Genomic DNA, 27414 nt, shown 5'->3' on the forward strand with positions numbered 1-27414 from the left:
GAGTAGCTTGAACGATGAATGGATCAATCACGATCAGGTGTGGGACTAGGAACGCGAAACAGCATTGTCCAACCAATAAATGAGCGCAGACAATTATGTGTTTTGTGACATGCTTACAGTGCGGTGCAGCCGTAAAGCAGGACCAATTAAAAAGATGAAGGTTCGAATTTCAATGGAAATAAATATTTTAAAGGTCAATTTAAGCGTGTATAAATTATTGGATAAAAATTAACAAAAGACATGTAAATCATAAAAAAAAAAACTATTTAAAAAAAAACAAAAGGGCATCCAATTATTTTTATATCTAAAATACCTCTTATTATAATATTAATAGTATAGTAACTACTAAGTAAAAATTAACTATTTTATTTTAATCAAAATTATTAAATATAAAATATTATTATATCAAAATATTTTTCACTAATTTAGTTAAAATTATTTTAAATTGATCAAAATTACTTTAAAATGATAATATATATAATTGTAACAAAATTTTAATTTAATATAATAAATATTTTAAATATATATAATTGTATATCTGAATTTATTCCATAAATAAAATTAAAAAGAACATCTAACGTCTCAATTATTAACAATATAAAAACTCAAGATTTGCATAATTTTTTTTTATTTTTTTTTTAAGATGACACAAGTATTTAGTTTACATTGATTAATTATAAAATAATTTTATATCGATTATTAAGGTAAATCAAAAAATATTCATAATGGATAGTCCATTAATCCATACATCATTTTTTAGATCAACTCTATTAAAATAAAATTATCTGTTAATTTACTAAAATTGAAGGTGCTCTGTCATTATATTATTGCACCATTAATTTACAAATACGTATTAGCTAACCCATTTACTTGTAATTGTTTGATTGTCTTTTAGAAAAAAATATTTTTTTAAAAAATGTTTTATAAATAAATATTCTAGGGGCAATAACTTTATCCCCTTGTGATGTGAATTATTATTTGTTAGCTTCTCTCTTTTGCCATCATCAAATTGGGAAATGAAACTTGGACATTGACATGGATTGGTTGTTGATGTGGCATCTTTGTTAATTGATTGATGGAAGCTTGGACTGAGGACAGCACTTGAAGGTGCACATCAAGGTCAATTCATGTTCTCAATCATTGAGAGTCAATGCACTTGGCAACTTACCTTAACATTAATATTAATCCTTGATAATTAAAATATTAAGCTATAAAAAATAGAACACAAGCTAAAAAAACAAAAACAAAAAACAAAAAAAAGTGGTATACATATCTTATCCTCCTAATTATTCCAAAATTATTCTCACTCCACTTTCTCTCTTTGAGGCCAGAAACTTCGCTTGCTTCTCCTCGTAAATAAAACAAGAATAACATTTTTAGTAATAGAAGAATGGGAAAGGAATGAGTTACTTTGATGGGATTGGTAATGGGAATGCAAGAAGAAGAAAATTATGGTAATTGATCAAAGATCGTACTTAAAGTTATGGAATTCTCAAAAAGACATAATTAATTTTTAGACTTATCAAAGGATGCATTTGTTTTTCATTTTACTCCAATCATTATAGTGTTGCATTTTAAGAACACCATCATTATGGTGATACATTTCAAAGAACATCATCGTGATGTTGACTTTCAAAAATTAACACTACAATGATACTGTATTTCAAAAAAAAAAAAAAAAATGGAACTGTTACATTAACAATTTCCTACAACGATTCCATGTTGTATAAAGAGAAGTTCAACAGGAACATAGATAGCAAGTGCATGGCAGGGCCTCTACAGTAGGGATGACAATTTTCCTCGCGGATTTAGGGTCTCGAGGGGAAAATTCGAAATGGGGATGGGGATCCCTGATTTTTTGAGGATGGAGCAGGTTCGGGGCGGGTATGGGAATACTATCCCCATCCCAGAACCCGTCCTGAATATTATTATTATTATTAATAAATAATAATATGATTTTTTTTTAAAAAAATATTAATAATAGTGTTAATATTAATATTAATTTTTTTGAAAATATTATTAATAATAATATTAATATTAATATTATCATTAATAATAATTATTAAATAATAATAATAATAACATAAATTAAATTTGGGAATGAGGCGAGGATGGGAGCGGGGATGGGGATTTGATCCCCGTGGGTTTGGGTTCGGGGAATTCCCGAATCCGAAAAAATGATAACGAGGCGGGAATTCCCTGAATCCGAAAAAATGAGAATGGGGCGGGGATGAGAATGGCAAACCCGTCCCCGTCCCGCCCCATTGCTATTCCTACTCTACAGGCGGTAAAATCCTAGGATCGACTTCTGTCCGATTCTGACAGAATACCATGTGTTTACCATCTGTGCCAAGCCTTAGGGGCATGGTGCTGCATTTCAAAAATCAACACCACTTTGATGCTATATAAATCCTAAAATTGGCACCATAGTGATCCGTTCTTTAAATGTAATATCACAGTCATTGACGCGAGAGGTAAAATAAAAAATAAATGTGCTTTTGAAAAATCTAAAAGTTGGATGCATCTTGAAAAAAAAGTTCATAATTTAAGTACACCTTTTGAATTGCTGGAAAAAAAATTAAGAAAAATAATGGAGACGAACAGTGGAATCTAATAAGAGAAGTCCTCTTAAAGATAACTAGAAGAAGGTGTTGGTTGAAAGCATGAACTTGTACAAGAGAAAAAAAAATAAAGTAAACAAGATTGAGAGAATTTTGCAACCATTCAAGATTGAGAGTGCAACACATTCTCCCTTTTCACTTTCGCAAGGAGAACCAAAAAGAAAGAAGGAAAAAAACCTTGAAAAATCTAAAAGTTGGATGCATCTTGTAAAAAAAAGTTCATAATCTTAAGTACACCTTTATCAATTGCTGAAAAAAAAAACTAAGAAAAAATAATGGAGACTAAGAGTGGAATCTAATAAGAGAAGTCCACTTAAAGATAACTAGAAGAAGGTGTTGGTTGAAAGCATGCACTTGTATAGGAGAAAAAAAAAATGAAGTAAACAAGATTGAGAGAATTTTGCAACCATTCAACCATTCAAGATTGAGAGTGCAACACATTCTCCTTTTTCACTTTTGCAAGGAGAACCAAAAAGAAAGAAGGAAAAAAAACCTCATTGTTCTTGATATAGACTTTTTTTGCAATAGTGGGAAGATGCTATAGCTAGGAGCCATGGCCCTACCCTAACAATGATAGAGAACAATTTGGTTGGGTGGCCACATTCCATTATCTTCTTGTGTGATTGCATATAGACATAGAGGACAACAGCTGTATGGAACATTTTTATCTCTTTGCACAAGACTTTTGCCACTAAAGTTCAAATTATCTCATTGACCTTTATCTTCACTCATTCATTTAATTTGATGTACAATATTTTTAAAATTATCTTCGTATTTGAATTTATGAATTTTACATAAAGAAATAAGAGACAATTATAAAGGAAGCCTTTACTGTGTTTTCTACAAAAATATCTTTCATCAACTGTTTTGTTTTACTGTTCTCAGTAGCTGAGACATGCTACATTAGTGTAACTTTAAATAACCTAAACAAAGACATAAGAAAATTTAATAGTAAAGTAAAGTTATGAGCATTATTAGGCTGCTGCATACAAATACTAACAGGTATTCCCTTCTGTTATGGGACTCGCAGGGCTTGAACAATCCCATAATTTGGTGCCAAGCTAACTTAAACAGTGCGACACAAGCAAAGAAAAGACTGATCACAATTACTGCCAGCTCCTTGCTCTCTAGCAAATCTTGGTTGCTCTTGATCTTCTCCAGATCTTCTCTGCAATCAAAATGCAAAGCTCAGTTTTTTATTTATGAATTAAACTTTGGAGTGAATTGGAAGACACGGAGATAGTTCTAGCAGCTACTTTGGAAGCCTACAATATACATCAAATTCCTTTGCCAAAAAAACCAATTTGGCATCTCTACTCTTTGTATATTTCACTCAAAAACATGATGGATTCGCACTATAATCTTATGAAAATTTCCTTTTAACCCAAAGGCTAAACTACGATCATACGAACAAGATTCTGGATGCCTCCATTTAAATCACGTAAATCTACCATACCTAAAAATCACTTTTAGGAATTTTGTGAAGTTCACTTAAATAAATCAAGAGTTATATTATGGATTGATATAAAGGGTTTAAGTAATTAATATATTAATAGATTATCGAACCTGACCCGATTTGCTAGCAACCCAACCCGTCTTACCTTTTTAAATACATACCTTATATTTTTCCCCTCTCCCCTAACCCTTGAAGCCACCAGCCTCCCCCACACCCCCATCCGAACCCTAGTAACTTTGGAGGAGATAGAAGAAGAATCTCGCCCGAACGCTCAAGGTCATTTTTCCTTACGTCTCGCTGGTTATCTTTCATACGCAAAACACCAAAGTAAGTTTTCCTTTTGCTGTTTTTGTATTTACTACACTGTATGCATCGTATTATGCATGTTTTGGTGTTATGAGGATGATTTATTGATGCCGATTACGTTTCATTCGATTTTTGTGATGTATTGAAGAAGTTTTAACGTCCTCCTTTCTCTTTTGATTGGAAACTTTGCTGCTGGATTTTGTTTGAGGGATTTCCTACTGCTTATGGGAGGTTCGTAAGGTGATTGGAGGGTGGTGGAGATGATGGTGTGCAGAGGAAGAGAGCTGGGCTGTGCTGGGTTGAGAGTTGTGCTGTTCTGAGTTTTGTGCAGGCTGTGCTGGGTTCAAAATTGTGTCATTTTGAGCTTTGTGCGACTGTGCTGGGTTGGAAGTTGTGCTGTTTTGAGATTTGGGCAGTATGTGTTGGGTTGAAAGTGTGTTGTTTGAGCTTTGTGCGTGCTGTGTGGGCTGAGAAGAGTTGTGCAGGGCTGGGACAACGTCAAGAAGGGGCAGATGGGAGTTGCAAGGTGAGGTTTAGTGTTCCGGTTTGGGAATTCCGAGTTGTTGTCCTCACGGGCATGTCTGATGGCTAATGGGAGGGGGTTGAGGGTGAGAAGAGAGTGTTGATATGTCAGGAAGGGGCAGGAGTCAAATGGGGGAAAGATGACAATGGATGGAGGGTGAATGGATGTGAGGGCACGTGGCAGAATCCCTTAATATTTTTATTCTTATTTATTTACTTTCTTCCATGTATAAACAACTTTAATTCTATTATCATAATTGTTAGTAGGATGTTGTCTATGGATGAAAAGTAATAATATCTTGTTTTAATAATGTGAACTGTATGTGACAATGTGACGAGTAGGGGAATCTGGTTTAAGAAGGGTCCGGTGAACCTTATCAAAACAAAAGAGGTTTGGAAATCCGGCTTAAGAAGGGTTCGGTGAACTTTACCAACACAAAAGAAATTTGGGAATTCAGTTTAAGAAGAGTCCGGTGAATCTTACTGAAGCAGAGGGATTTGGGAATCCAACTTAAGAAGGGTCCGGTGAACCTTAACAACCTAGTACGAGGGTAAAGGTTTGGCGAAACGAACAAAAGTTGAGGAAAATAAAAAAAAAGGGGAGCTACATTCAATGCTATGAACTCACTTAAATGTTTTTGACGATGAAAGATAATGTTTGATGCTATTATATTTTATGTCAGCAAGGTTTAGATCTTAAATGTTTAAAGTAATTTAGCTTGTGAATATATCTTAATTCTTATTATAAAATGTTAGAATTGCTGAGTCTTTAAACTCACTAGATCTATATGGTGCAAGAAACAAGAAAACGGAGGGGCTCGATGGATGAGCTAGCTCGTACCTGACAGTGCACACTTGACGGCCATGTCCTTTTCTTTTCAGCTTATGTTATTATTTGTTTTGGAGTTGGTTGCACTTTCGGGTTTTTAAGTGTTAAGTCATATGGTTGCTTTTGATTTACAGACAGGATTTTGTGTTACCACTTTATAATGAACATTCCGTTTAGATGCTCGATAATCACATTTGATTTATCCAATGTTATTTATTCGTTGTTGATGGTGTTGTCTTGGGTGAAAGGGTTTGTATGAATTATTTTAGAGCTGTAAGGGAGAAAGTCTAGGGTTGTTTCACTTCTCTTCTAGTGAAACTATATTTCAAATATTCAAATTTAGTTTTTAGTTTCTAGAAAAAAAAATTCTCTACAATTAAGCTTTAAACTTAACCTTCCCACACCCTCATCAATTAGCACACTATTAACCACAAATAACATAATTTGCAAAAATATTAAAGCACCAAAATTAGTTTGTACATTTGAATCTAATGCTTTTGCTAGTTAAATGTGCATACAATGGGTCAAGTAGTTGAAGACAAACAATTTTATAACTACTGACTGACCTGAACAAGGCATTTTCTCGAACCAAAGCATCAATTTCAGTTGAAACTGAGGACCTCCAGCTCCCAAGTTCATTGAGTTCCTTAGCCTGAAAATTATATCAGTCAGATACTAGTCGACCAAAGAGGTCTTGTCTTCATCAAGAAATAATAATGAAGATACCTACCTCACCCTCCTTCCATTGGCTCAGTTCCTTAATCTCTGAGTTCAATTTCTGCAAGAGTAGTGCAGCTTCAGAGTACTGCTTCTGCAGGTCAGGAAGAGCTTCACTGTACCTTATGTTAAGCTCTTTAACATATTCCTCCAGTATCGTAAGACTGAGCTCCATTGATCTCACCTTCTGCATCAAAAACTTCAAAATTCCATCACTCGGTACCCTTCCACTCGGCTGCTTAGGATGATGCATGCTCTCCTGTGAAACTCCATTCTTCGACCTGTTAGGGTCTAATTTTACTGGATCATCAACCCGAGAATTGTTAACTTGAGCAACCTCAACTTTGTCATTGAGTTTTGGATCAACCTTGACAGAATTGTAGCCGGCTGCAGGCTCATCAGAAACCACAATGAGGTCTTCGAGCATCCGCTCTATGGCATCCACACCATAAACCTCAATGTAGCTCAATGTGCAGTAGAACTCTGAACCATAGTGACTGACCAAGTTCAGCTTCATGTATCTTGCCCACTTAGGTTCCGAAAGCATGAACCGCTGGGCATGCTTAACATTCTCTGCCAAAAAGGTTCCAAGCAGCGTCCACGTCTCTGTGGGGTAACTCAAGCTTCCAAGCAACTCAAAATCCTTGAAGTTTGACGAATAGTGCTCCAAATTAGCAATCTCAATGGCATCGACGAGGGTCTCCTCGGAGAGCTCCATCACGATGAATTTCGGAACGGTTGAGCAGCGGTTTCTGAGGTACATATCTTTGTCCCTGCTCAATATGTTTGCCACCCCTTTTGCTTCCTTGTTGTGGTCCAAAATCTTGGCACCTTTAGAAGAAGCTGCGTAATTATACTCCAAACCATCAAGTTCAAGTCTGTGGGTAATTTTGCCATGCAGCTTGTCTGCATCACTTTCCTTTCTTTGAAGTGCCTGGTTCCTGAATTCATCCAGTCCAATATATCGGTCCCGATCCCGATCCCGCCGATCGACTTTCTTGCGATCTGAGATATTTCCGTCCTCAATGTTCTCTTCAATTCCAAAGATTTCCGTCGGTGGATCGTCATCAGCTTTCAATCCACAACAAGAGTAAGTGTTGTTCAGCGGCGGAAGAAAATAGAACTCTAACGGAGTTCTCCTGCAAACGAAGTTGCTTCCGACATCATCGGACAAGAAATCTGCCATAAGGAACAAGAAAGGTTTCAACTTTACACAAATCTGACATCAGTGCGAATCAAGATGAAGTTCTGGCGCAAGAAAGTGAAGCACCCAGAGGGAAAAAAAAGGTAAAAAGGGCAAATTTTTGGGAAGTGAAGCGAGCATTAAGGAGTGGATTGACCTCGACGGCGATGGCCGTGGCCGAATCGGGAGTGGAGGGCGAAAATGATGCACCAGAGAGGTACGGCAACGGTGAGGGACAGCTCATAGAGGCTCTTCCTTCTGCTTCTATCGACGGCGTCGTCGTCAGAAGTCTTCTTCATCTTCATCCGAGCTGAGAGAGAGGGAGAGGGAGAGGGAGAGGGATTGGATGAAGAAAAGGGGAAGAAGACCGAGACCGCGGAATGGCGATGTGAAGCAACGGTTGCTCATCGGTTGGCGCGAGTAAATCGGAACAGGAATCGGATTTATTTTCGCAGATCAGAAAGAAAGGAGAGAATTTTCAATAAAATAAAACTTCTTTGAATAATTACTATATTTAGTTACAATTATCCTTTTTTTTAATGCTATAATGAATTTAATAAAAGAATAGTTTAATCAATTGAACTACTAATATATGATTAATAGTCAAATGTAAATCGGTTTCAACTTTTTGACAAGTTGATGATAAATATTTTTTTTTCTTTTTTAATTTTAAAATTTTGTTTTTTTAAAAAAAAACTCGAGTCACAACTAAAAACAGGGAAACAATGAAATAAAAGCGAAGTCTTTTAAAAGAACTGCATCTTTAGAAGAACAGAATCTGAGGATCGATGCACCATGGGACGAAGTTGGTCGGAGATCTCCCGTAGCCCCAATTTGACAATGACCTAGTCGCCGTCGCTGTCGCAATCGATGATGGTCCTGTCGAAGTCGAACCCCACCAGGACGCTGGCTATGGACGGGGATCGTCTACTTCACTTGGATCACGAGAGGTTTCCGCTGGCGCTATGGAGACGGAGAGTCGAGGAGGATGGAGATTATAGAGGATTCATCGACCGTGACGAATTGAGGCGTCGGATGTCGGGGAGAATAAATCATGTTGCTTGAAAGTGATGAGTATAATTATCTTTTAATATAATTGATGAAAATTATCAAATCCTACTGATATCCCGTTAGTTATAGAGGATAAATTTATTATAATGGAGATCAATTTCCAATGAATGTGTATTTCTAAAAAAAAAAAGTTTTTCTCACTCTCTACCCCTCGATTATAAGTTGAATTTACATCACTTCACATGATCCAGATAATTAGGATGAGCATAATTAAATTTTACTATAATCGATAATTTTATTATAATCGATGTCATAATTGATTATGATTTCTTTTTGAGCTCATCGTCTCCATCATATTATAGTTTGAATTAAAGTAGACGGCTGGAGACCGTTCGGAGGCTGCTAGAAGTGAGGAGGCTGTCTGGAGGCTGCTAAAAGTGAGCAACTGTCCAGGTTGTCAGACGTTGAATAGGGGACGACCTCCCAGTAGCTTCCGACCGCCTCCTCCGATCAAAACTATAATTTAACGAGGACGATAAACCTAAAAAAATGATCGCAACAAATTATGATCAGATCTTAATTATAATTCAATCATAATTGAAAGCGGATCAGGAATCTGCTCTTCAATTATTGGGCCTGGGAGTGTATTATAGGAGATTTATATTAATGGGCCAGAATTTAAATCGTGGCTACAGTACATAATCCTCCCCTTAAAAGACCGCCAAATAATTATAATGAGCGTTATCACAATTTTTTTTCCCATCATCGATGAAAATGGTCGGTTTTAAATTTTAATTTCGTTTGTTTTTTAAAATTTTATATTGAAAACATTAAATAACACTTTTTTTCTTTATAAATGTTACTTTGGTATTTGAAGTAATTAAATTAATAAATAAAATTGGTATAGCTATTTAAAATTTCTAACACGTTAGTCAAAATAGCTTGATAATATATGACATTTTTAAAATTTATTAAGAAATAACAAATTTAGACCAGACATTAAAATTTTATGATTAAAGATATCAAAATGACAATATAATATAAACACAAATCCAAATACATGAAATATAAATATAATAGTCGTAGGAAAGATCAATCCTTTTTTTTAAAAGGAAATTTCTCTCATTATATTCATTGAAAATTAAGATAATAATATTGCTTAATTCATAAACAGATAGGAAATCAAAGTAATTCGAGCATTTCGATCATGATTAGATACTCACTCCAACAAAATGATGTTAAAAGATGTTAAATTTTATAATAAAATGAAAGGTATTCGTATTGCTCTGTGGTTCATGATCGAAATGAATAAAATACAAAAACGTTTTGTGACACTGAAAGCTTTGCTAACTATACAACAAACAGATATGACTAAACAAACTTACTCAATGTGGTTCAACACTGAAGACATCTATATTGCTTTTCGAGTAAGCAGCATTGCGACGACCACATGATGATCGCTCTCACATTCCAGTTGATCAATTTCGGGTAGGGGATGACCTAATTCTACAAAGATTAGACTTAGCAGACCATATGAGACATGACGGCGAGAGTAAAAAAAAACAGAATGCTGAATTGCAGCCTGAAATTTATTTCAGCCGGGAACCCGTCAGGCAAGTTGGCGTGGAAAGATGGAGAGAGAATTTACACTCGTGCTGCTGCTGTCCGAGCTCTGATCACGGATCTTTCGTATAGCTCTTCGTACTGTGACGCTGATGAATCCCAACTGAAGTCCAAGGTCATGTCCTTCTGAATGAGCTGCTGCCAGCCTTCAGGGTTTGTAGAGTAGTATCGAAATGCTCGGCCCATGACACTGCTTAGACCCTACATACATGTTCTCGTCACTTTTTTGAGTAAATCACAAAAAAAACTTGGTATTGAATGAAAAAGAACATTTTTTAGTATGGAAAGAAACATCAATCCAAAAGTCACCTGTTCAGTAGGTGGCAAAAATGTGAATCCGTTACGGTATTGTTCAGGTACCGTATTATCATTTACGTCAAAAACACTGCAGGAAGAAAAGGTAATTAAACAAAAAAAAAATGGGAATGTAAATATTTTTAGGCAGGGACACAGCTAAGTGAGAACCAGATCAGGCGCTCACCTATCATTCAGTCCTCCAGTTTTTCTTGCTATTGGCACAGAACCGTATCGCATAGCAATCATCTGTGTCATAAGAACATTTACAAACTCTAGTAGACAAATTTCTCTGAATGGAGATAGGTTTAGTGAAAGGTAATTCCATCGCGATGTAAATTATTTTCTAATAGTATAAGATTGCAAGCATTATAATAGTTGATAAATGTTGCTGTCGCACAGAGAAGCTTCCTTTAGCAGAAGCTCTGGAAAAAAAAGTCCATATAAATAGCAAAAGCATAAGAAAAACAGAATCCATACCTGGGTAAGACCACAAGGCTCAAACAAGGAGGGAATAATAAACATGTCAGAAGCCGCATAAATCAAATGTGAAAGGGCATCATCATATTTCAAGAGCAACCGAACATCTGGGTGGCTGTTGAAATGCATCGCAATATCCTCAAACTCCCGCTGGAAGATTAAATCGTTTGTCACAAGAAAAGACCTCAAAACACATGGAAGAATTTGCAACAACAACAAAAAAAAAACAAGCGGGATCAATTGTCATATGTAGATCAAGCATATATAGACTTCACAAATATTTTCCTTCACCATTGTTCTGAAGAATGCAATTCAACCTCTAAGATCTGTCAAAGTTATGATAAAATTAAAAGAAGTTAACTAAATCAGTGAGACGACTTTGGATCATTATTGATTTCCAATACCTCCATAACCTAGACAAAACCATATATGCTTAGGCATACAGATTCTGTTATTTTTGTAGAGTGTATCTCAACAATTGATGATTGTTCAAGCAAATAAATTATCATGAACATATTTCTTTAGAACTGGCTATGTTTCTTTAGAAGTTTTCTACTCCAGTAAAATGCTAAATTATGTTTTATTTCGCATCAGATTTGCTGGGGAATTCCATTTAGGTTCCTCCCGGATCATCTGGATGCTTAGCGCACAAGCCATGTTCAACTAATAAAGTTTATTGCAGATATCACAAAAAAAATCATTGTCATTTGAGAACAAACAAGGTCACATTAAAAACTAGAATAAGTTAATTTTTATCAAATCTACAGGGGATAAGAACACGTTACTTGAATATGTAGTACTGGACTTGAGCCAAGAAGCACAAACTGTCCTCCCAACTCCAATGTACGATAAATTGCATGTCTGATAAGATGCACGCCTTTTTGTGGTACGAGACGTGTGATGCATCCAACCTTTAGGTGACAAAACAATGGAATCAGGTTCAAAAAGATGGTGTTTAGGTTAAAAAGTCCAATTTAAATGGAGTTTGAAGATTGAGCTATATGTCACATCAAATATGAGAGTAGAAATCAGAATAAACTACCTTTATGTAGGATTATGAGAAAATTACTATTAGAAAAAATTTAGAGAATAAACTATTGCAGGTATCTTATTAATATGCATGCAAGCAAAAAATTGAAATGAAGCTATCGTGAAAGTGGGTGATCAAATTTTCCATCTTATAGATTATTACTATATAATTGACCATAAACAACACAAAAGTATTGCATGCTTGTATGACCAAATGAGTTGAGATGTCTGAGGATAGAAGTGCAATTGCTTCAATTTGTTCATTTTGACTAATACAGTTTGACCATTCTCCATGGTTGTAGTAAGCAATAATTGACTTTCAAAGTTCTTCTGGAGATGCAATTAAGCTAATTGTTAATTTATTGCAAATCTGAAGATCAGTTGGCAGATCTTTTCACAAAGCCTCTTCCTGTCAGCAAGTTTGAGTTTCTGAGACAAGAAATTGGTGTTTGCAGCTCCTAAAGCAAGGAGGAGTGTTAAAACTATGCTTTAGAAGTAGTTCATAACTGTTTATTGCAGTTAGTGGAAGTTATAGCAGTTTATAGCAGTTAGTGGAAGTTATTTCCTTAGTTCTTTTTATTTGTATCTAAAGCAGAAGATGTACTGGTTGTGAGCAAATAATCCGGATAAATTCAAATAAATCGGACATGATAAGTTTTAGTTATAACGTTTCGTTTAATATTTTTGATAACTTAGCCTTTCCTATTTTATAGCTTATGTGGCATTATTTCTATGGTTTAAGTGATGTAAGATCTTATCACTTGTGGTGTATATATACAACACAAATGTGAATGGAAAAAATAGCACGGCAAGATTAATTTTTCCCAAGCTACTACGTTTCTTTTCGTTTTGTTTTTTATCTTCTTTATTGTTTTTGTGTATATTGTCGGGGTGCTGCTCATAGATTCTGAACCAACAATTGGTATCAGAGCCTTGGTAGTATAAGACACCTAAGAATCTACAATTCCACAAAAATGTCTGGCATCCCACAAGTTGCTGCAAAGGAGAACGGCGGAGTGCCATTTCCCTATCCGATGCTAAGCCCACACAATTACACTGTGTGGGCAATCAAGACAGAGGCGATTCTTAATGCCCAGGGAGTCTGGGAGGCGGTGGAGCCAGCGGAAGGAGCCCAGGTGGATGCAAAGAAGGATAAAAAGGCACGTGTATACATCCTGCAGTGTGTCCCCGAAGACATCCTTCTCCAGATCGCAACAAAGAAGACGGCGAAGGAAGTCTGGAACAGCCTCAAGACGAGGTACCTTGGTAGTGATCGGGTAAAGAAGGCACGTGTACAAACATTGAAGAGTGAGTTTGACGCTCTCCGGATGAAAGAGACCGAAACGATTGATGAGTTTGCTGGCAAACTCAGCGCCCTAAGCAGCAAGTTTTCCACCCTTGGTGCCACGCTTGAAGATTCCTCGTTGGTAAAAAAATTGCTCGATTCTGTCCCTGATAAATTCTTTCCTATTGTTGCTGGTATTGAGCAATTCTACGACCTTGAGTCTATACCATTTGAGGAGGCTATAGGGCGACTAAAGGCGTACGAAGAACGAACGCTTCGATTACGCAGCAACACCAACGGCACTGAAGGAGAGCTCCTACTTACTCATACCGAATGGCAAATGCGACAAAAGGGGAGTAGCGTGGACACTTCGTCAGGAGGCAAGGAACGTGGGTCCAACAGCTCTAATCGTGGCAAAGGGCATGGGCATGGGCGTGGGCGTGGGCGTGGGCGAGGGCGCGGTCGTGGTCGTGGTACACAGCGCCAAGATAGTGCAGGAGGCACTAGCGGCAACAACAGTGACACTCGTGACAAGAGACACATAAAATGCTTCAATTGTGAGAAAATGGGGCATTATGCGTCTGAATGCTACAGCAAGCGTCGTGGAGATGAGGCTCACCGCACTTGCGCCACCGATGAAGAGCCAGCACTAATGATGACCAAGTTCCACGAAGAATCTCAGCGGCAGGATACCATTCTGCTCAGTGAAGAGAGATTGCTACCGGAGGTGTACCGGGGCGTCAAGAAAGGTGAAGACAAAGACGTTTGGTACCTTGACAATGGTGCCAGCAATCACATGACTGGACATCGCGAGAAGTTTCAAGAACTAGATGAAACTATCACCGGGAGGGTGAGGTTTGGCGATGGATCAACCATTGAGATCATGGGCAAGGGGACGGCTGTGTTCGAATGCAAGAACGGCGATCAGAAGACCCTCCACGAGGTATACTACATTTCGAAACTTTGTAGTAATATCATAAGCCTTGGTCAGTTGACAGAAGCTGGGAACGAGGTGCACATGGAAGGAGATACCATGAAGGTGATTGATAGGAGCGGGAAGCTCTTGATGCTGGTAAAGCGAACGCAAAATCGCTTGTACAAGATAACCTTGAAGACATTCAAGCAAGTCTGCCTCCAAGCAAGTCTAGAAGACTCCACCTGGTTATGGCATGCAAGGCTCGGACATGTAAACTTTCATGACTTGAAGCTGTTGGGGGAGAAGAAATTGGCGGTTGGTGTGCCACTATTGCCCCAGACGAACAAGCTTTGCGAGGTGTGTGTGATCTCCAAACATGCAAGATCGTCATTCCCGCACCAAGCAAACTTTAGAGCGACGAAGCCGTTGGAACTTCTCCATGCTGATATCTGCGGGCCAATTTCACCAAGTACACTTGCTGGTAACAAGTATTTCTTTTTGATTGTTGATGATTGCACAAGGTGGATGTGGGTATTTGTCTTGACAGCAAAGAAATATGCATTCCAAGCATTCAAGAAGTTCAAGTCCGTGACGGAGAACACAACTGAGTACAAGATCAAGACACTTCGGACAGACCGTGGCGGTGAGTTTCTATCCACGGAGTTCACTCGATTCTGTGAAAATGAAGGAATTGAGAGGCACCTTTCGGCTCCCTACACACCCCAACAGAATGGCGTTGTGGAGCGTCGTAACCGCACAGTGATGGCTATGGCAAGATCTCTCCTCAAGGGTACACATATGCCGGCAAGGTTCTGGGGAGAGGTGGTTAGGCATGCTGTCTATCTGCTAAACCGTCTCCCAACTAAAGCGCTAGGAGAACGTACTCCATTTGAAGCTTGGATGGGGAGAAAGCCACATCTTGCCCACTTGAAGGTGTTTGGTTGTATTGCCTATGCAAAAAATACAACCCCTCACCTTAAGAAACTTGATGACAGAAGCTCACCTATGGTATACTTAGGAGTCGAAGAAGGCTGCAAAGCTCATCGTCTATTTGATCCAAGGCATAACAAGCTACAAGTAAGTAGAGATGTAATATTTCAAGAAAATAGTGAATGGACATGGAACGCAGGTGCTGATAAAGAAGACTTACCTGAGTTTGTGGTGGTGAATGCATTCAACACCGACGAGGTGATTGTTACTGCAGACATTGAGGCAGCGGCGGAAGATGTCACACCATCATCAAGTCTAGCTACCCCATCTTCGACAAGAGCATCAAGTCCGTCTACACCATCATCGAGCACCCAAGCAACTACCTCACCCGAGTCTCATGAAGGGCCAGTCCGTTATAGGTCCATTGCCGATATCTATGCCAACACTGAGGAAATAATTGGTATTGATGAAGAGGAGAATGAGGTAATGCTGATGATGTCAGAAGAGCCGACCTGTTACCAAGAAGCTGCAACCGAGGCTTGCTGGTACGAAGCAATGGAGGAAGAACTGAAGACTATTGAGATGAACAAGACTTGGACCCTAACTGAGCTCCCATTAGGCCACAAACCTATCGGCCTAAAATGGGTGTTCAAACTGAAGAAAGATTCAGCTGGAAAAGTGGTCAAGCATAAAGCAAGATTAGTTGCTAAAGGCTATGTGCAAAAACAAGGCATCGACTTTGAAGAGGTATTCGCACCTGTCGCTAGACTTGATACTATTCGAGTCATTCTTGCACTTGCAGCAAATCAAGGCTGGGAGGTACACCATCTAGACGTGAAGTCGGCATTTCTGAACGGAGAGCTGGAAGAAGAAATATATGTCACTCAACCAGAAGGGTTTGAAATACAAAATCAGAAACACAAGGTGTACAGGTTATCCAAGGCCCTCTATGGACTGCGGCAGGCTCCACGAGCTTGGAACATGCGGCTGAACAGGAGTCTGAAAGAGCTCGGCTTCAAAAAATGCAATCAAGAACATGCAGTATATACAAGAGGTAAAAGAGAAGCTAGTATACTTGTTGGAGTGTATGTTGACGATCTCATCGTGACAGGAAGGAGCACAGAAGGAATAAACAAGTTCAAACAACAAATGATGACAGAATTTGAGATGAGTGATTTGGGTCTTCTCTCCTACTACTTAGGAATTGAAGTGGAACAACAGAAGAGCCGAATTTTACTTAGACAATCAGCCTATGCTAAGAAAATTCTATCTCAATTCCAGATGGCAGACTGTAATGCCACAAAGCAGCCGATGGAACCCAAGACACAACTGCATAAAGACCTGGAAGGGACTCCAATTGATGCCACGGAGTACAGGCGCGTCATTGGTTGTCTAAGATATCTGTTACACACACGGCCAGACCTATCATATTCTGTCGGCATGGCGAGCAGATACATGGAAAAGCCTACAAGCATGCATCATAAGGTGGTCAAACAGATCCTCAGGTATTTGAAAGGTACAATCTATTTTGGACTTGCTTACACAAAGGGACCCCAGGAAATTAGTATATTCGGCTACTCGGACAGCGATTTAGCCGGTGATCATGACGGGAGGAAAAGCACAAGTGGAATGGCTTTCTATTTTAATGAAAGTCTGGTATCCTGGAACTCACAGAAGCAGAAGACAGTGGCGCTTTCATCTTGTGAGGCAGAATTCATGGCAGCCACAACTGCAGCCTGTCAAGCTTTGTGGTTAAGAAGCCTTGTCAGTGAATTGACAGGTGTAAAGCCAAAACCGGTAACTTTGTTTGTTGACAACAAATCCGCCATAGCTCTCATGAAGAATCCGGTATTCCATGGTCGAAGCAAGCATATAGATACAAGGTTTCATTTTATCAGAGAATGCATTGAGAAGGGACAGATTGTGGTGGAGTTCGTTAATACCGGAGAACAGCGAGCCGATGCGTTAACTAAAGCATTGCCAGGAGTGAAGTTAGCTGCCATGCGACAACTACTCGGCATCCGTGATCTACAATCATGTCCGGATTAGGGGGAGTAATGTGAGCAAATAATCCGGATAAATTCAAATAAATCGGACATGATAAGTTTTAGTTATAACGTTTCGTTTAATATTTTTGATAACTTAGCCTTTCCTATTTTATAGCTTATGTGGCATTATTTCTATGGTTTAAGTGATGTAAGATCTTATCACTTGTGGTGTATATATACAACACAAATGTGAATGGAAAAAGTAGCACGGCAAGATTAATTTTTCCCAAGCTACTACGTTTCTTTTCGTTTTGTTTTTTATCTTCTTTATTGTTTTTGTGTATATTGTCGGGGTGCTGCTCATAGATTCTGAACCAACACTGGTCCGCTCACTTTTTTATTTTCTTTGACAACACTAATAACTTGCAAGGAGAACTTGTAGCTCCTTATATAACATGTGATTGAGATGCATGATCATAATCTTAATGTTTGGAAAAGATCCAGATAGTAGTCACAAAGTTGGGGCTTAACTCTTATTGTCGCCCTTATGTGTGATAATTCACATGTATGCTAGTTCCATTATAACACAAGTATAGCAATTGCAAAGAGTTTAAGCCTCTCAACAAGTTAATATCCGAAGAGTGTATAATAAATTTGTTTATGAGGTGTGGCAATATACCAAAACAAGAAAACAACTTAAAACAAAAGGAGAAGTGATAGTACACATGTCCTATCTAAGTGGAACACAATTAAGGAAGTAATAATTGAGGGATCCTAACTTGATTGACACAAAAGAGGCTCATAGGGAAAGATGACCAAAAGTGTGTTTTATCTACAACGGCAAAAACTAATTATGAGAAAAATGATAGGGTGGGTTACAAGGAAAAAAACTAATTGAGAAAATAAAGAGGACAACTTATTCTAATTCTTCTCAGTTAAATGAGAAATTGAAGTAATATTTTAAATGACCTCCTTAGGATCGTCTCAAAGCTTTCTCTGGCATCAATTTATAACCTTAGCTCTAAGGAACAAAAGAAAGCAATCAGATATCATGCTTTTTGTAGGAAGAAGTTCATTATGCTTTGTCTTGAATTAACCCTAAGAAAGGAAGACAAAACAGGATGTCTTGCTATTATTTTTATTTGAAAAAGTTTACCAGCGGCTGAGAACTGTTTGACCATGAAAGTTTAAGATGCTTCCTTATAGCATTCTTGTTCTCTGCTTTCCCCCGAAGATCATCAGCATGGAATTGGGCACTAATGTACTTATCTGTGGATGGATTCCATGCATCAGTATCAATACCATTAAGAATTCCAACAAATTTCTTGGAAAATGATTTTAATGTTTCATGGAGACCTCGACCACCCTGTCAAAAAGAAGCTAAGCCTCATCAGAGTACAGAAAATTACTAAAGGTATATATATTCTTCCAAAATGTCAAACTTAGTGCAGTATCATATCAACAAAAATTGGTTAGCAAAGTAGAGGCAGATCAACACTGGATAAATAGATCATATGTACCACAATAGCAACTTAATGTGAGCTGGTACAACTCATTTTCCACAAAATAGGATGAGGAATTCAATGTTAACATTGACATTATAGATTGGGCCTCTAGGAAAGCTTATTGACTCATAGAAGTGCAAGTTGAAGCACTTTGCAAGGTTGTACTCTACATTCTTAGTAAGTTTTCAATAAAGAAGCTCACTTATTGATACTTGATCAAAACTTGTAATCCACTGAAACTTTGTAAAACCTGGATAACTAATATGATTTTACTTTGGGTAACTAATTAACAAAAAGACAAGAAAAAACTATATGAATCTGTTAGGAATTTAGTACAAACTAAATAACTAAATTAAAATCTAAAATGTTGCAAAAGAGATCAGTTAGCAAGAGCTTGTTGCCTTCTTATTCACCATTAACTGATATTAAAGACAATCCCACAGCTAACAATGTACTTGATTAGAAAAACAGAAAACTTGAACCATCTTGTTTTTATCAAATCAGTTACTTTGCTGGCAACAATAATATCTTAGAACTATGAACAATTTGGTTATACCCATGAAATAAGAATTGTTATCTATTAAGTTTACTCTATTCTTTAGAATATAAAAACCAAGTCCTGATATGATATTGAGTCACAATTAGTAATAGTTCAGAACTCTTTGACAAATTTTATGAGGTAGAAATGAACAAATACTTTGTGTTACTAACAAAGAAAAGAGTTATATTACTTTAATAGATGGTCCATGTAGTACTAGTCCTTCGTCAGAATACTTCTTACCACCCATATAGAGAGTACATATGGGATTTTGAACCAAAATATGAGAAGAATATGTTGGTGCGGGAAGCATCCGACAATCGAACCTATGTTTTGATTATGTCAAAGGTCCAAAGTTAAGTTGTCTTGTTATCTAACAAGGTTTGTTGAGTTTGCAGAAAAGTCCTAAATGTACTTAGACAAAAGTCCTAGCTGCGGTTAGGCAAGTGGAAACCCCTAGGGAGTGGTAACCCTAGGTCCTAGGGGGTGGTAACCCTAGGTGAGAAAAAGTCCTAGCTGAGCTTAGGCAGGTGGAAAACCCTAGAGGACGGTAACCCTAGGTCCTAGGGGATGGTAACCCTAGGCAGAAAGTCTTGGCAGGTCGAAGGTTTCGGACAAAAATCTTAGAGTCAGGAACTCTAGGTTAAAATCCTAGTGTCGCGAACCGGGTGAAAGACTGGATGGGTCGTGGAGCGAACGTCCAGCAGAAAGTCTTGGAGATTCGGATGCTGAGCAAAAGTCCAGTTGGTCTGGAGGATCAATCTAGCAAACAGGTAAATTCTCTTGAGTGGAGTAGGTGAGGACACGTTCCCCGATGAGGGAATAGTAGGTATCGGTTTGACCTAGGATTTCCGGAGGTGAAATCCGAAGTCAGAACCGGATAATCCGTAGACTGTCAATATAAGTTTCTATTTATCTTATTTTGTTATACTAACTTTGTTTTGCAGGGTATACCTTGTTTGTAGACTAACATGCCTTGCAGGATAGACATTGCACAAGAAAAGTCTCGGATGAACAGTCCCGAGGCGCCCTCCATGGAGCTTGGAGGCACCTCGGGTGACTTGGCCGACAGCCCTGCAACAAGGCGCGAGGGCACCCTCCGAGCTTGGAGGCGCCCTGGACGCTGCTTGGAGGGTGCCCTCCATGGAGCTTGGAGGCGCCCTCCGAGCTTGGATAAGCAGCGAAGATGGAGAGCTTATCGACGCTGCGATTTCGGCGGGGTTGGAGGCGCCCTCCATGCAGTTGGAGGCGCCCTCAACAGGCTGGTTCGAGCAGCAGCTTGGAGACAATCAAGAAAAACGCAACCCTTCTTCCGAGTGCTGCTTAAAGAACGATCCGACAAAACTATAAATCGACTCCAACGACCAGAAGCCTCAAGTTTACTGATCTTAGTCGTTGGTATATTTTACTACACTTTAATTAACTGTACTTAAAGGTGTAATATTTCAAATTGATAGTGATTGCCCAAAGTAAATACTTAGCGAGTGTGGACCTTGGAGTAGGAGTCGCCACAAGCTCCGAACCAAGTAAAACTCTTGGTGTTCGTGTATTATTTTGTTTTTCCGCTGTGTGTTTTACTCTAAACGAACGAATTAGCCATGAGCACTATTAATCCCCCCTCTAGCGCTTTCGATCCTATAGAATAAAATAAAAATTAGTTATCCAATTTCACCATAAAATTTTTTTGTGAAAACTTTAATCCATTTCATTTGAACATACACTGCCATGGTACTAGGAACTTTCCGAGTACTTAGCATCATCGAAAATCTATAACCAACCAAATGTTGCATTTTGTGTTTTAAGTTTCATGCAACAGTACCTTTAAAGCCATATGCTGAGAGTAATATTTTGTTTGTAATGTTGAGTCTGACGGACCATTGCATGTGGGCATTTATCCAACACTCAGTTTTTGGACATTAATAGGCAATCTGGGAATTCTCTAACACTCAATCTCTCTTCTGTTATTAACTCCTCTACTCATGGGTAGACAATAAAACTCTAATATCAATTCTTCACAATTTATCACTTTGATTATGCAAACTGCACAATCCTTGGGCATTTTAATTTTAGGGGAGTTTATGAAGGAAGATTGTACTCGGCACTATTTTGCTCATTTGAAGACAAATCAATTTATCAAGTTTAACCTTCAACTTTATCAAGATCAGTGGCCTTCCAACCACTGTAATCATCTTTGATGAGTGTCTTTTCATTTTTTTATTATAATATTTGTTATTTTTTTACGTTTTATGTAACAAGATGCACTTGATAATATCTATGTTGTAACTTGAGAGAAGAGATAGTAATAGTTATTAGACATATGTGTTATTGGTTTAGCCCACATGGGACATTTAGTTATTATGTATTGTCTTATATATATATGAAGCAATTGACCTCTATTACTAAATACAGTCCAATGTTTTCCTTCTCAAATACTAGTATGCTTTTTGAAGGACTGTTCTCCTTCGTGATTAGGTGCACCAATTAAGAAGCTTGAGGCTTCCAAACACACACATACCAGAGTGGCTCAACCAATCACATAGATTATTTTCAAAGTAACTGGACCATGTGAAAACTAACCCCATGCAACTTTATCTAGGATGTAGGTTACAAGAAACATTGTCAAATATCTTACAACATTTTCATCTTCACTGCGCACATTTTTCTAATTTCAGGGGTTGTTGGCATCTTTAACAACTTAATTTGTAATGATCTGCGTAAATTTACATGCTTTTAGGTTTGCAGATTCACTGAAGTTAGTAGTTTAAGCATTCTAGTTAGCAGAGAACAAATCATAAAGATATATTACAAACCACAGATAAATATATAGCAAGAAAAATGCAGCTGTTGCCATAAACATCCAAATAACAAAAATAATCAATTGCAGAAGTTCCCAGAAAAAAATTACCTCTGCAGTACAAACTTCTTGAGCATATGTTGGTGATACAGTAGTAACAATGTTAGAGAATACAATTGCACCCTGAAATTTTGACAAATTGCATTAGAAGAGTAATATGGAAAAAAAAATATTTACATAGTTTTATTCCTTAAACAATTGCATAGTGGTCTATGGAATTACTTTGACAGGATTAACTCTATCATGTGCCGAATTATCCTGCATCCTATCAGATCTGTTCATCTGGTGAACATCAAGACCACATGATGATAATTCTGAAGCAGGAGCTGTTCCTTGATGCTCAAAGTTGTGGCAGGTAAAGCAAATTCTAGCTGAATTCAAACCCTTTGCAGCATATATGTCCCAATAAAGTGGTGCCTAATTTTTTTTAAAAAAATCAGATTACGTTAATAAACCATAGATCTATAAAGCTAAGGTCCATTGAATTTCACTAGAAATCAATGACCATCAGACAGCATGATTTAAGAAGATAGGATTTGGTCCATACAACAAAGGCTGTCTGCCAATCATGACAATGGATTATGTCAGGCCTTTTCCCAGCTTCATAGAGCAACTCAAGCGCAGCACGACTGAAAAACGAAAACCGTTTGAAGTCGTCATGCTCTCCATAATATGTTCCTCTCCAGAAGAACTTGGCTGGATGGTGAGGCTCTATAAAATAAACAGGTAGACCTGAAAATTGCATTTCTGTCAAGCTCAATTTGTGTATCTACTACAAGTTAAAAACCAGAATAAACTTAGTTTTACACCTTCAATAGTCCCAACCCAAATTTTGTTCCTGAATAGTTGTCCATCAAAATAAGACTCTATCACAACATCCAGTGCCTGCAAATCAACTATACTGAGAACCTACAGTAACACCATATCATCCCAAAAGTAGGAACTGGTACAAACAGCAATGAAATATACCTTCAGATCAGCAATAAGATCATACTGTATACAATCATATTTTGGAAGGACAATTTCCACTAGGTGTCCCTTCCTCTGCAATGCTTTACTAAGACCAGTGATAACATCCCCTAAACCACCAACCTAAAAATAAATATAGATCACAAAATAATTAAAAGTAATAGAAAGAAACATTGAAGTTCATAAGGGTAATTTTCAGGTAGAACATAAAAGGGTAATTTTCAGGTAGAACATATTCATGTACACAGGCAAGCACTTAAAATACACACTTTCAGCTGGATTATCGAGTTTAGACTTCAGAATGTTGTTTCTTCCTTAATTGCCTTTGATTCATAGCACCTGACAATATTATTCCATCCCTATTCCATCCACATAAATTTCATAATTTACAAAGAAAAGATTTGTATGTAGGAATGGAAAGTTAAGAGGTCCAAGAGTTAGTGGAAGTGTGCAACAAAAACATAAAAGCAAACAGATATTGTGATATGCACAATTATTTTAACAGAAATATCTGTTTATTATTACTCAAGAGGCTAAGCAGACATTAAATGCTGAATGCTCACTTGCAACGATACTTAGAAGGCACTTCAAAAAAAGCAAAAGAAGGAATCTAAAAGTATCCTAAAACCACTTCAACATGTCTGAGCAGTGAATAAGAACTCATCTGATTAAAATTTTGAATATACGATCGCAAAGTTCTGATACAAGCAACAAAGAGTTCACATTATGTAAGATACAAGTTTGGCTCACCTTTGCAACTGGTGCCATTTCTGCAGCAATATGGATAATGTGCAATCCTGGCCTGCATAAGAGAAACAGAAAAATAAAGAGTAACCGTATGAACTTTCATAACTGAATGTTGTACAAAAACATCTGAATAGCAATAAGAAACCAAACCTTGTACTGGTGTACGTCAACTTCAGGAAGGTAGTCAACCTTTCATGCTCACCCTTACTCTCGCAGGCCAAATACGCATCACGAATTCGAGAATCTTTCTTCCATGCCATATCTCGCAATGACTTGGCATCATTGGTTGATATCTTCTTCTCAAGCAACCAACCATCAATTAGAAGCAGCAAACGGCTCCAAAACTCCCAAGGTAAATTTTCCAAAATCTGTTCTTGTGATCTTTTCTTACTATCCTCTTGGAGCTTATCCAATGTATCCTGAAATTCTCTAACTGATTCTTGAAACAGTTGAATTTGAGAATGTATTTCTTGATCAGAAACTTGCAAGTGCTTCTCAAAACTTCCAATTTTTTTCTGCAAAATCTCCTCATAAAGACGAAATTTTTCATATGGAAGTTCTGTCATATTTGCTTTGCTTATTGAAGCTTCTAACTTATCAACCTTCTGCTGCAGCTTAGCAAATTCAGAAAAATCTAACTGATCCTCTTTGTTAGAGCTATCAACTGATCCTAGCAATTTTTTTACCTTCTCTGACAATGCTTTGTAATAAGATGGTAGAGAAGAAAGTTTATCAACATCAACTAGAGCATTTGTAAACTGGGACTGCAACTCTGCCAGGGAAGTATCCAACAGACAACATTCTTTCTCTAGCAGTGATACACGCTCCTCTGTTTCAATAACATCATTAAGTTTCAACTTAAGAGTCTGTATATCATCCTTTACCACTGAATACTCTTTTCTTAGGGCATTAAGTTCCAAAACAATAGGAAATTCACCACTAAAAGAACTATGATTTCCTTCCATGATACCATTCCCTAAAGGCGCTACTTCCTTAAGCTTTTCGAGTTGATCTTCAAGGGGTTCCACATTTATCTTCTCTTGAGCAGCAACTTTAATCTGTGCATCTGTTTCTGCCAATTTCATCTCTTTTATGTTTATTTCAGCTTGCAAAGCCTCTTTGTCTGAAAGAATTTTATCAAGTTCTTGAAGTGCACCAACTTCAGCTTGATTAAGTGAGGAAACATCTAGCAAAGAAAACATACAAAATTTGAGAGACAAATAACTTGATATAGATAACAATTTGACATGTAAGGAGTATGGCTACTTTTCTCAACATTTCTGATCATAGATTTCAAGTCCTCAAGAGGAATTCTTTGATGTTCCTGTATAATTTCATCCTCCATCTGTAAGAGAAAAATTGATTTTCAAAGAATTGTTGAAAGCAGTTAGCAATCAATAAAATCAATATAAAAAAACCAAAGGGTTATCTATACAACATAGAGAAGTAAGCCGAAGCTAGTAAAAAGGTTGTTAAGGGAGAAATGAAGTAAAAAAACACAGCGGGATTAGTTCAAGGTGAATATGACCTTAAAGCATTTACTTATAGAGGTAAAAAAACATAAGAACACTTGCATACTCAGTAGTTATATTTTAGAATAGTTCTCAAGCAAAATAAGTGATAAACATAAGCACTTTTGCTCATGAAGCAAAGGGGGAGAGGTATATTATCAACTCATTCAGACCAACATATCCACTTAATTATTCCATGATAAGTAATGTCAGATACTGATTAGATTCATTAGAAAGCCCAATTTTTATACCAATAAAATGGGGAGAGGAAAAAATTTTCAACTGTCCTTTGTACTATAAATGTAAAAGAAACAAATTTGAAACCAACTTTAATATCCTTCTTAGTTGTATTCATTATCATGTCTTAGAAAACCAATTATCCAACCACTAAAATATCCAACAGGTCCAGTCGAAATTACCAACGACAAGTGCAGACCTACTTCACAACACAATCCCAGAGATACTCTATTGTTAAAAGATAAAATGATAAGAAGTGTTCTTTAAAGAGAATAACCCAAAAGGATCAAATCTACTACAAGAAATGATATCTAGAAAGTACCATATCAAAATTTGATTGACCTAAAGGTGATTTCCAATCATAAGGAGAAAACATATTTATCAAAAAATTAACAAAAAGAGTATAATACCTCACTTTTTGTCTCTTCAACAGATGCTTCTGCCATATCCTTGCTATCATGCTCAGAGTCGTCATCATTGCTTAAAACAGATTCCTGACCTTGATTTGATAAACCATCAGAACTAGCTTTTTGAGAAAGGCCGTTGTCATTGTTGTGGGATTCGGAATTAATATTTGGTCTCAACTGCTCCCTAGAAACTCTTTTAATTTGCTGTCTCTTTTGCTGGGAACTGTATTTTTCGGAGCAAGACATTATTTAAGCTGAAAATGATTAGCTTAAGCTTATATCATATTTCTCATGAGATGATCAAAAAGTTATTAAAATAATTAACTCAAGCGGCATCATAGTTAATTCCTGAATCATCTTATGGCTATATTCACAACAATTGCCCCTTTCTCATTTATATCGCTATCCGATGGAGAATGGAAAACCGAGGGAGAGAAGGCGGGAACGAACCTGAAATGCTTCTGCCGCATCTTGCAGGAGACCGCGAGCGGCCGGGAAGGCAAAAATAAAGCAAAGCGAGGGGATCGGGGCGTCGCGCGGATCCAGCCGCATCCGAGGACCAGTGAGTACGCCTCCGACGCCATGCGAGGGCTTCTCCAACGACGACACCAACACACAAGTCCAACGAGAAAAAGAGAGCTACGGTTCTCAGATTGCCATCGCCAGAAGAAGGAGGAGGAGGAGGAGGAGGAGCTTCCGACCAAAGTAACCGCTTTCCACCGCCCTCGTTAAGATGGAAGCGATTTCTCCACCGGCGCAGCTCGATTTCCGGCACTCGATCCGCTTCTCAACTGCTACGCTTTCCCTTTTCTAGGTGAACAATCGACGGTCACGATGCAATCTAGCGAGGAGTTCTCTAAATCCCAACGGCCAATCTTACTCTTCTTTCCCACACACAAATACCAGCGGCGAAATCGGAGAATCTGAGCCGTTCGAGAAGGATAGAAGAAGAGGCGATTGCGGACACGTGCCTGCATCGATGCCTTATTCTGAGAGTTTAATTCAGAGAGTTTATTTCCGTGACAAAAACATTTATCACCTAAAAATGCTAATTAATGTTACTTTCTCATGACAACAATCTTCTCCTTTGAAATCTTATCCGTTAATTTAACCGCCTTTGAAATCTTGTGGATGTCGAATTCTTTTGAAATAAAACCTTTACTAAACAAATAAAGTATATCTTTTACTCGTGGACGAAAAGTATCAAGAAGACAAACGGTACGTCCGTTATATTGGTTTGCAAAATATGTGTTTTATTAAAATATAAAAAAATACATCATAAATAGCTTGACAAAGACTTATAAATGGGGGAAAGCATCCATTTTTGTGGTGCCTTTTTTCAATTAATGTCAAATGTGCTTTAGTTAAAATAAATTTTCTAAAATATTTCTAGATTGGATTTTAAAATTTAGATTGCTATAACATATAGCCGCTCATAATTGTAGCATCTAGCAAC

The 27414-nt window shown here is 37.5% G+C and overlaps 2 protein-coding genes and 2 long non-coding RNA genes across 6 annotated transcripts; 1 reads left to right on the forward strand and 3 right to left on the reverse strand.

Moving 5' to 3' along the window:
• Window positions 1-3453: 3453 nt before the first annotated feature.
• On the reverse strand, window positions 3454-8086 carry LOC122056026 (SUN domain-containing protein 4-like). Its single transcript, XM_042617762.1, has 4 exons — window positions 7792-8086; window positions 6465-7630; window positions 6301-6386; window positions 3454-3789 (listed from the first exon to the last, which is right to left on the reverse strand). The coding sequence occupies exons 1-4, from the start codon at window positions 7937-7939 to the stop codon at window positions 3567-3569; spliced, it is 1623 nt and encodes a 540-aa protein (XP_042473696.1). The 5' UTR covers window positions 7940-8086; the 3' UTR covers window positions 3454-3566.
• Window positions 4268-5967, forward strand: LOC122056027. Of its 2 annotated transcripts, none has more exons than XR_006132989.1 (2): window positions 4268-4404; window positions 5688-5967. It is a non-coding gene; the product is annotated as an uncharacterized LOC122056027 (long non-coding RNA). The 2 variants fall into 2 exon arrangements; XR_006132988.1 differs by having other exon boundaries at window positions 5704-5967.
• A 1812-nt stretch (window positions 8087-9898) lies between the features above and the next one.
• On the reverse strand, window positions 9899-26768 carry LOC122056028 (probable starch synthase 4, chloroplastic/amyloplastic). 2 transcript variants are annotated; one of them, XM_042617763.1, is made up of 16 exons: window positions 26409-26768; window positions 25962-26181; window positions 25070-25148; window positions 23954-24989; window positions 23807-23858; window positions 23057-23179; window positions 22897-22972; window positions 22635-22819; window positions 22310-22504; window positions 22139-22210; window positions 18347-18556; window positions 11828-11953; window positions 11043-11192; window positions 10750-10811; window positions 10578-10653; window positions 9899-10469 (listed from the first exon to the last, which is right to left on the reverse strand). In XM_042617763.1, the coding sequence occupies exons 1-16, from the start codon at window positions 26540-26542 to the stop codon at window positions 10290-10292; spliced, it is 2976 nt and encodes a 991-aa protein (XP_042473697.1). In that variant the 5' UTR covers window positions 26543-26768; the 3' UTR covers window positions 9899-10289. The 2 variants fall into 2 exon arrangements, with proteins under 2 accessions (XP_042473697.1, XP_042473699.1); XM_042617765.1 differs by lacking the exon at window positions 26409-26768 and having other exon boundaries at window positions 25967-26169.
• On the reverse strand, window positions 15801-16272 carry LOC122056029. The gene is made up of 3 exons (XR_006132990.1): window positions 16133-16272; window positions 15960-16063; window positions 15801-15872 (listed from the first exon to the last, which is right to left on the reverse strand). It is a non-coding gene; the product is annotated as an uncharacterized LOC122056029 (long non-coding RNA).
• Window positions 26769-27414: the final 646 nt, after the last annotated feature.

This window comes from Zingiber officinale, chromosome 3B (genome assembly GCF_018446385.1).
Source record: "Zingiber officinale cultivar Zhangliang chromosome 3B, Zo_v1.1, whole genome shotgun sequence".
NCBI classification, from domain to species: Eukaryota; Viridiplantae; Streptophyta; class Magnoliopsida; order Zingiberales; family Zingiberaceae; genus Zingiber; species Zingiber officinale.

Excerpts from the sequence above, each read along its gene's own strand:
- LOC122056028 (XM_042617763.1), bottom strand. The coding sequence starts at position 26,542 with ATGGCGTCGGAGGCGTACTCACTGGTCCTCGGATGCGGCTGGATCCGC. Across the intron at positions 25,149-25,961 it reads TTGAAGAGACAAAAAGTGAG|ATGGAGGATGAAATTATACA; the intron begins GTATTATACTCT and ends TTTCTCTTACAG. Across the intron at positions 18,557-22,138 it reads AAGAAGTTTGTACTGCAGAG|GGTGGTCGAGGTCTCCATGA; the intron begins GTAATTTTTTTC and ends TCTTTTTGACAG.
- LOC122056026 (XM_042617762.1), bottom strand. The coding sequence starts at position 7,939 with ATGAAGATGAAGAAGACTTCTGACGACGACGCCGTCGATAGAAGCAGA. Across the intron at positions 7,631-7,791 it reads CCACGGCCATCGCCGTCGAG|ATTTCTTGTCCGATGATGTC; the intron begins GTCAATCCACTC and ends TCCTTATGGCAG. Across the intron at positions 6,387-6,464 it reads GCCAATGGAAGGAGGGTGAG|GCTAAGGAACTCAATGAACT; the intron begins GTAGGTATCTTC and ends TATAATTTTCAG.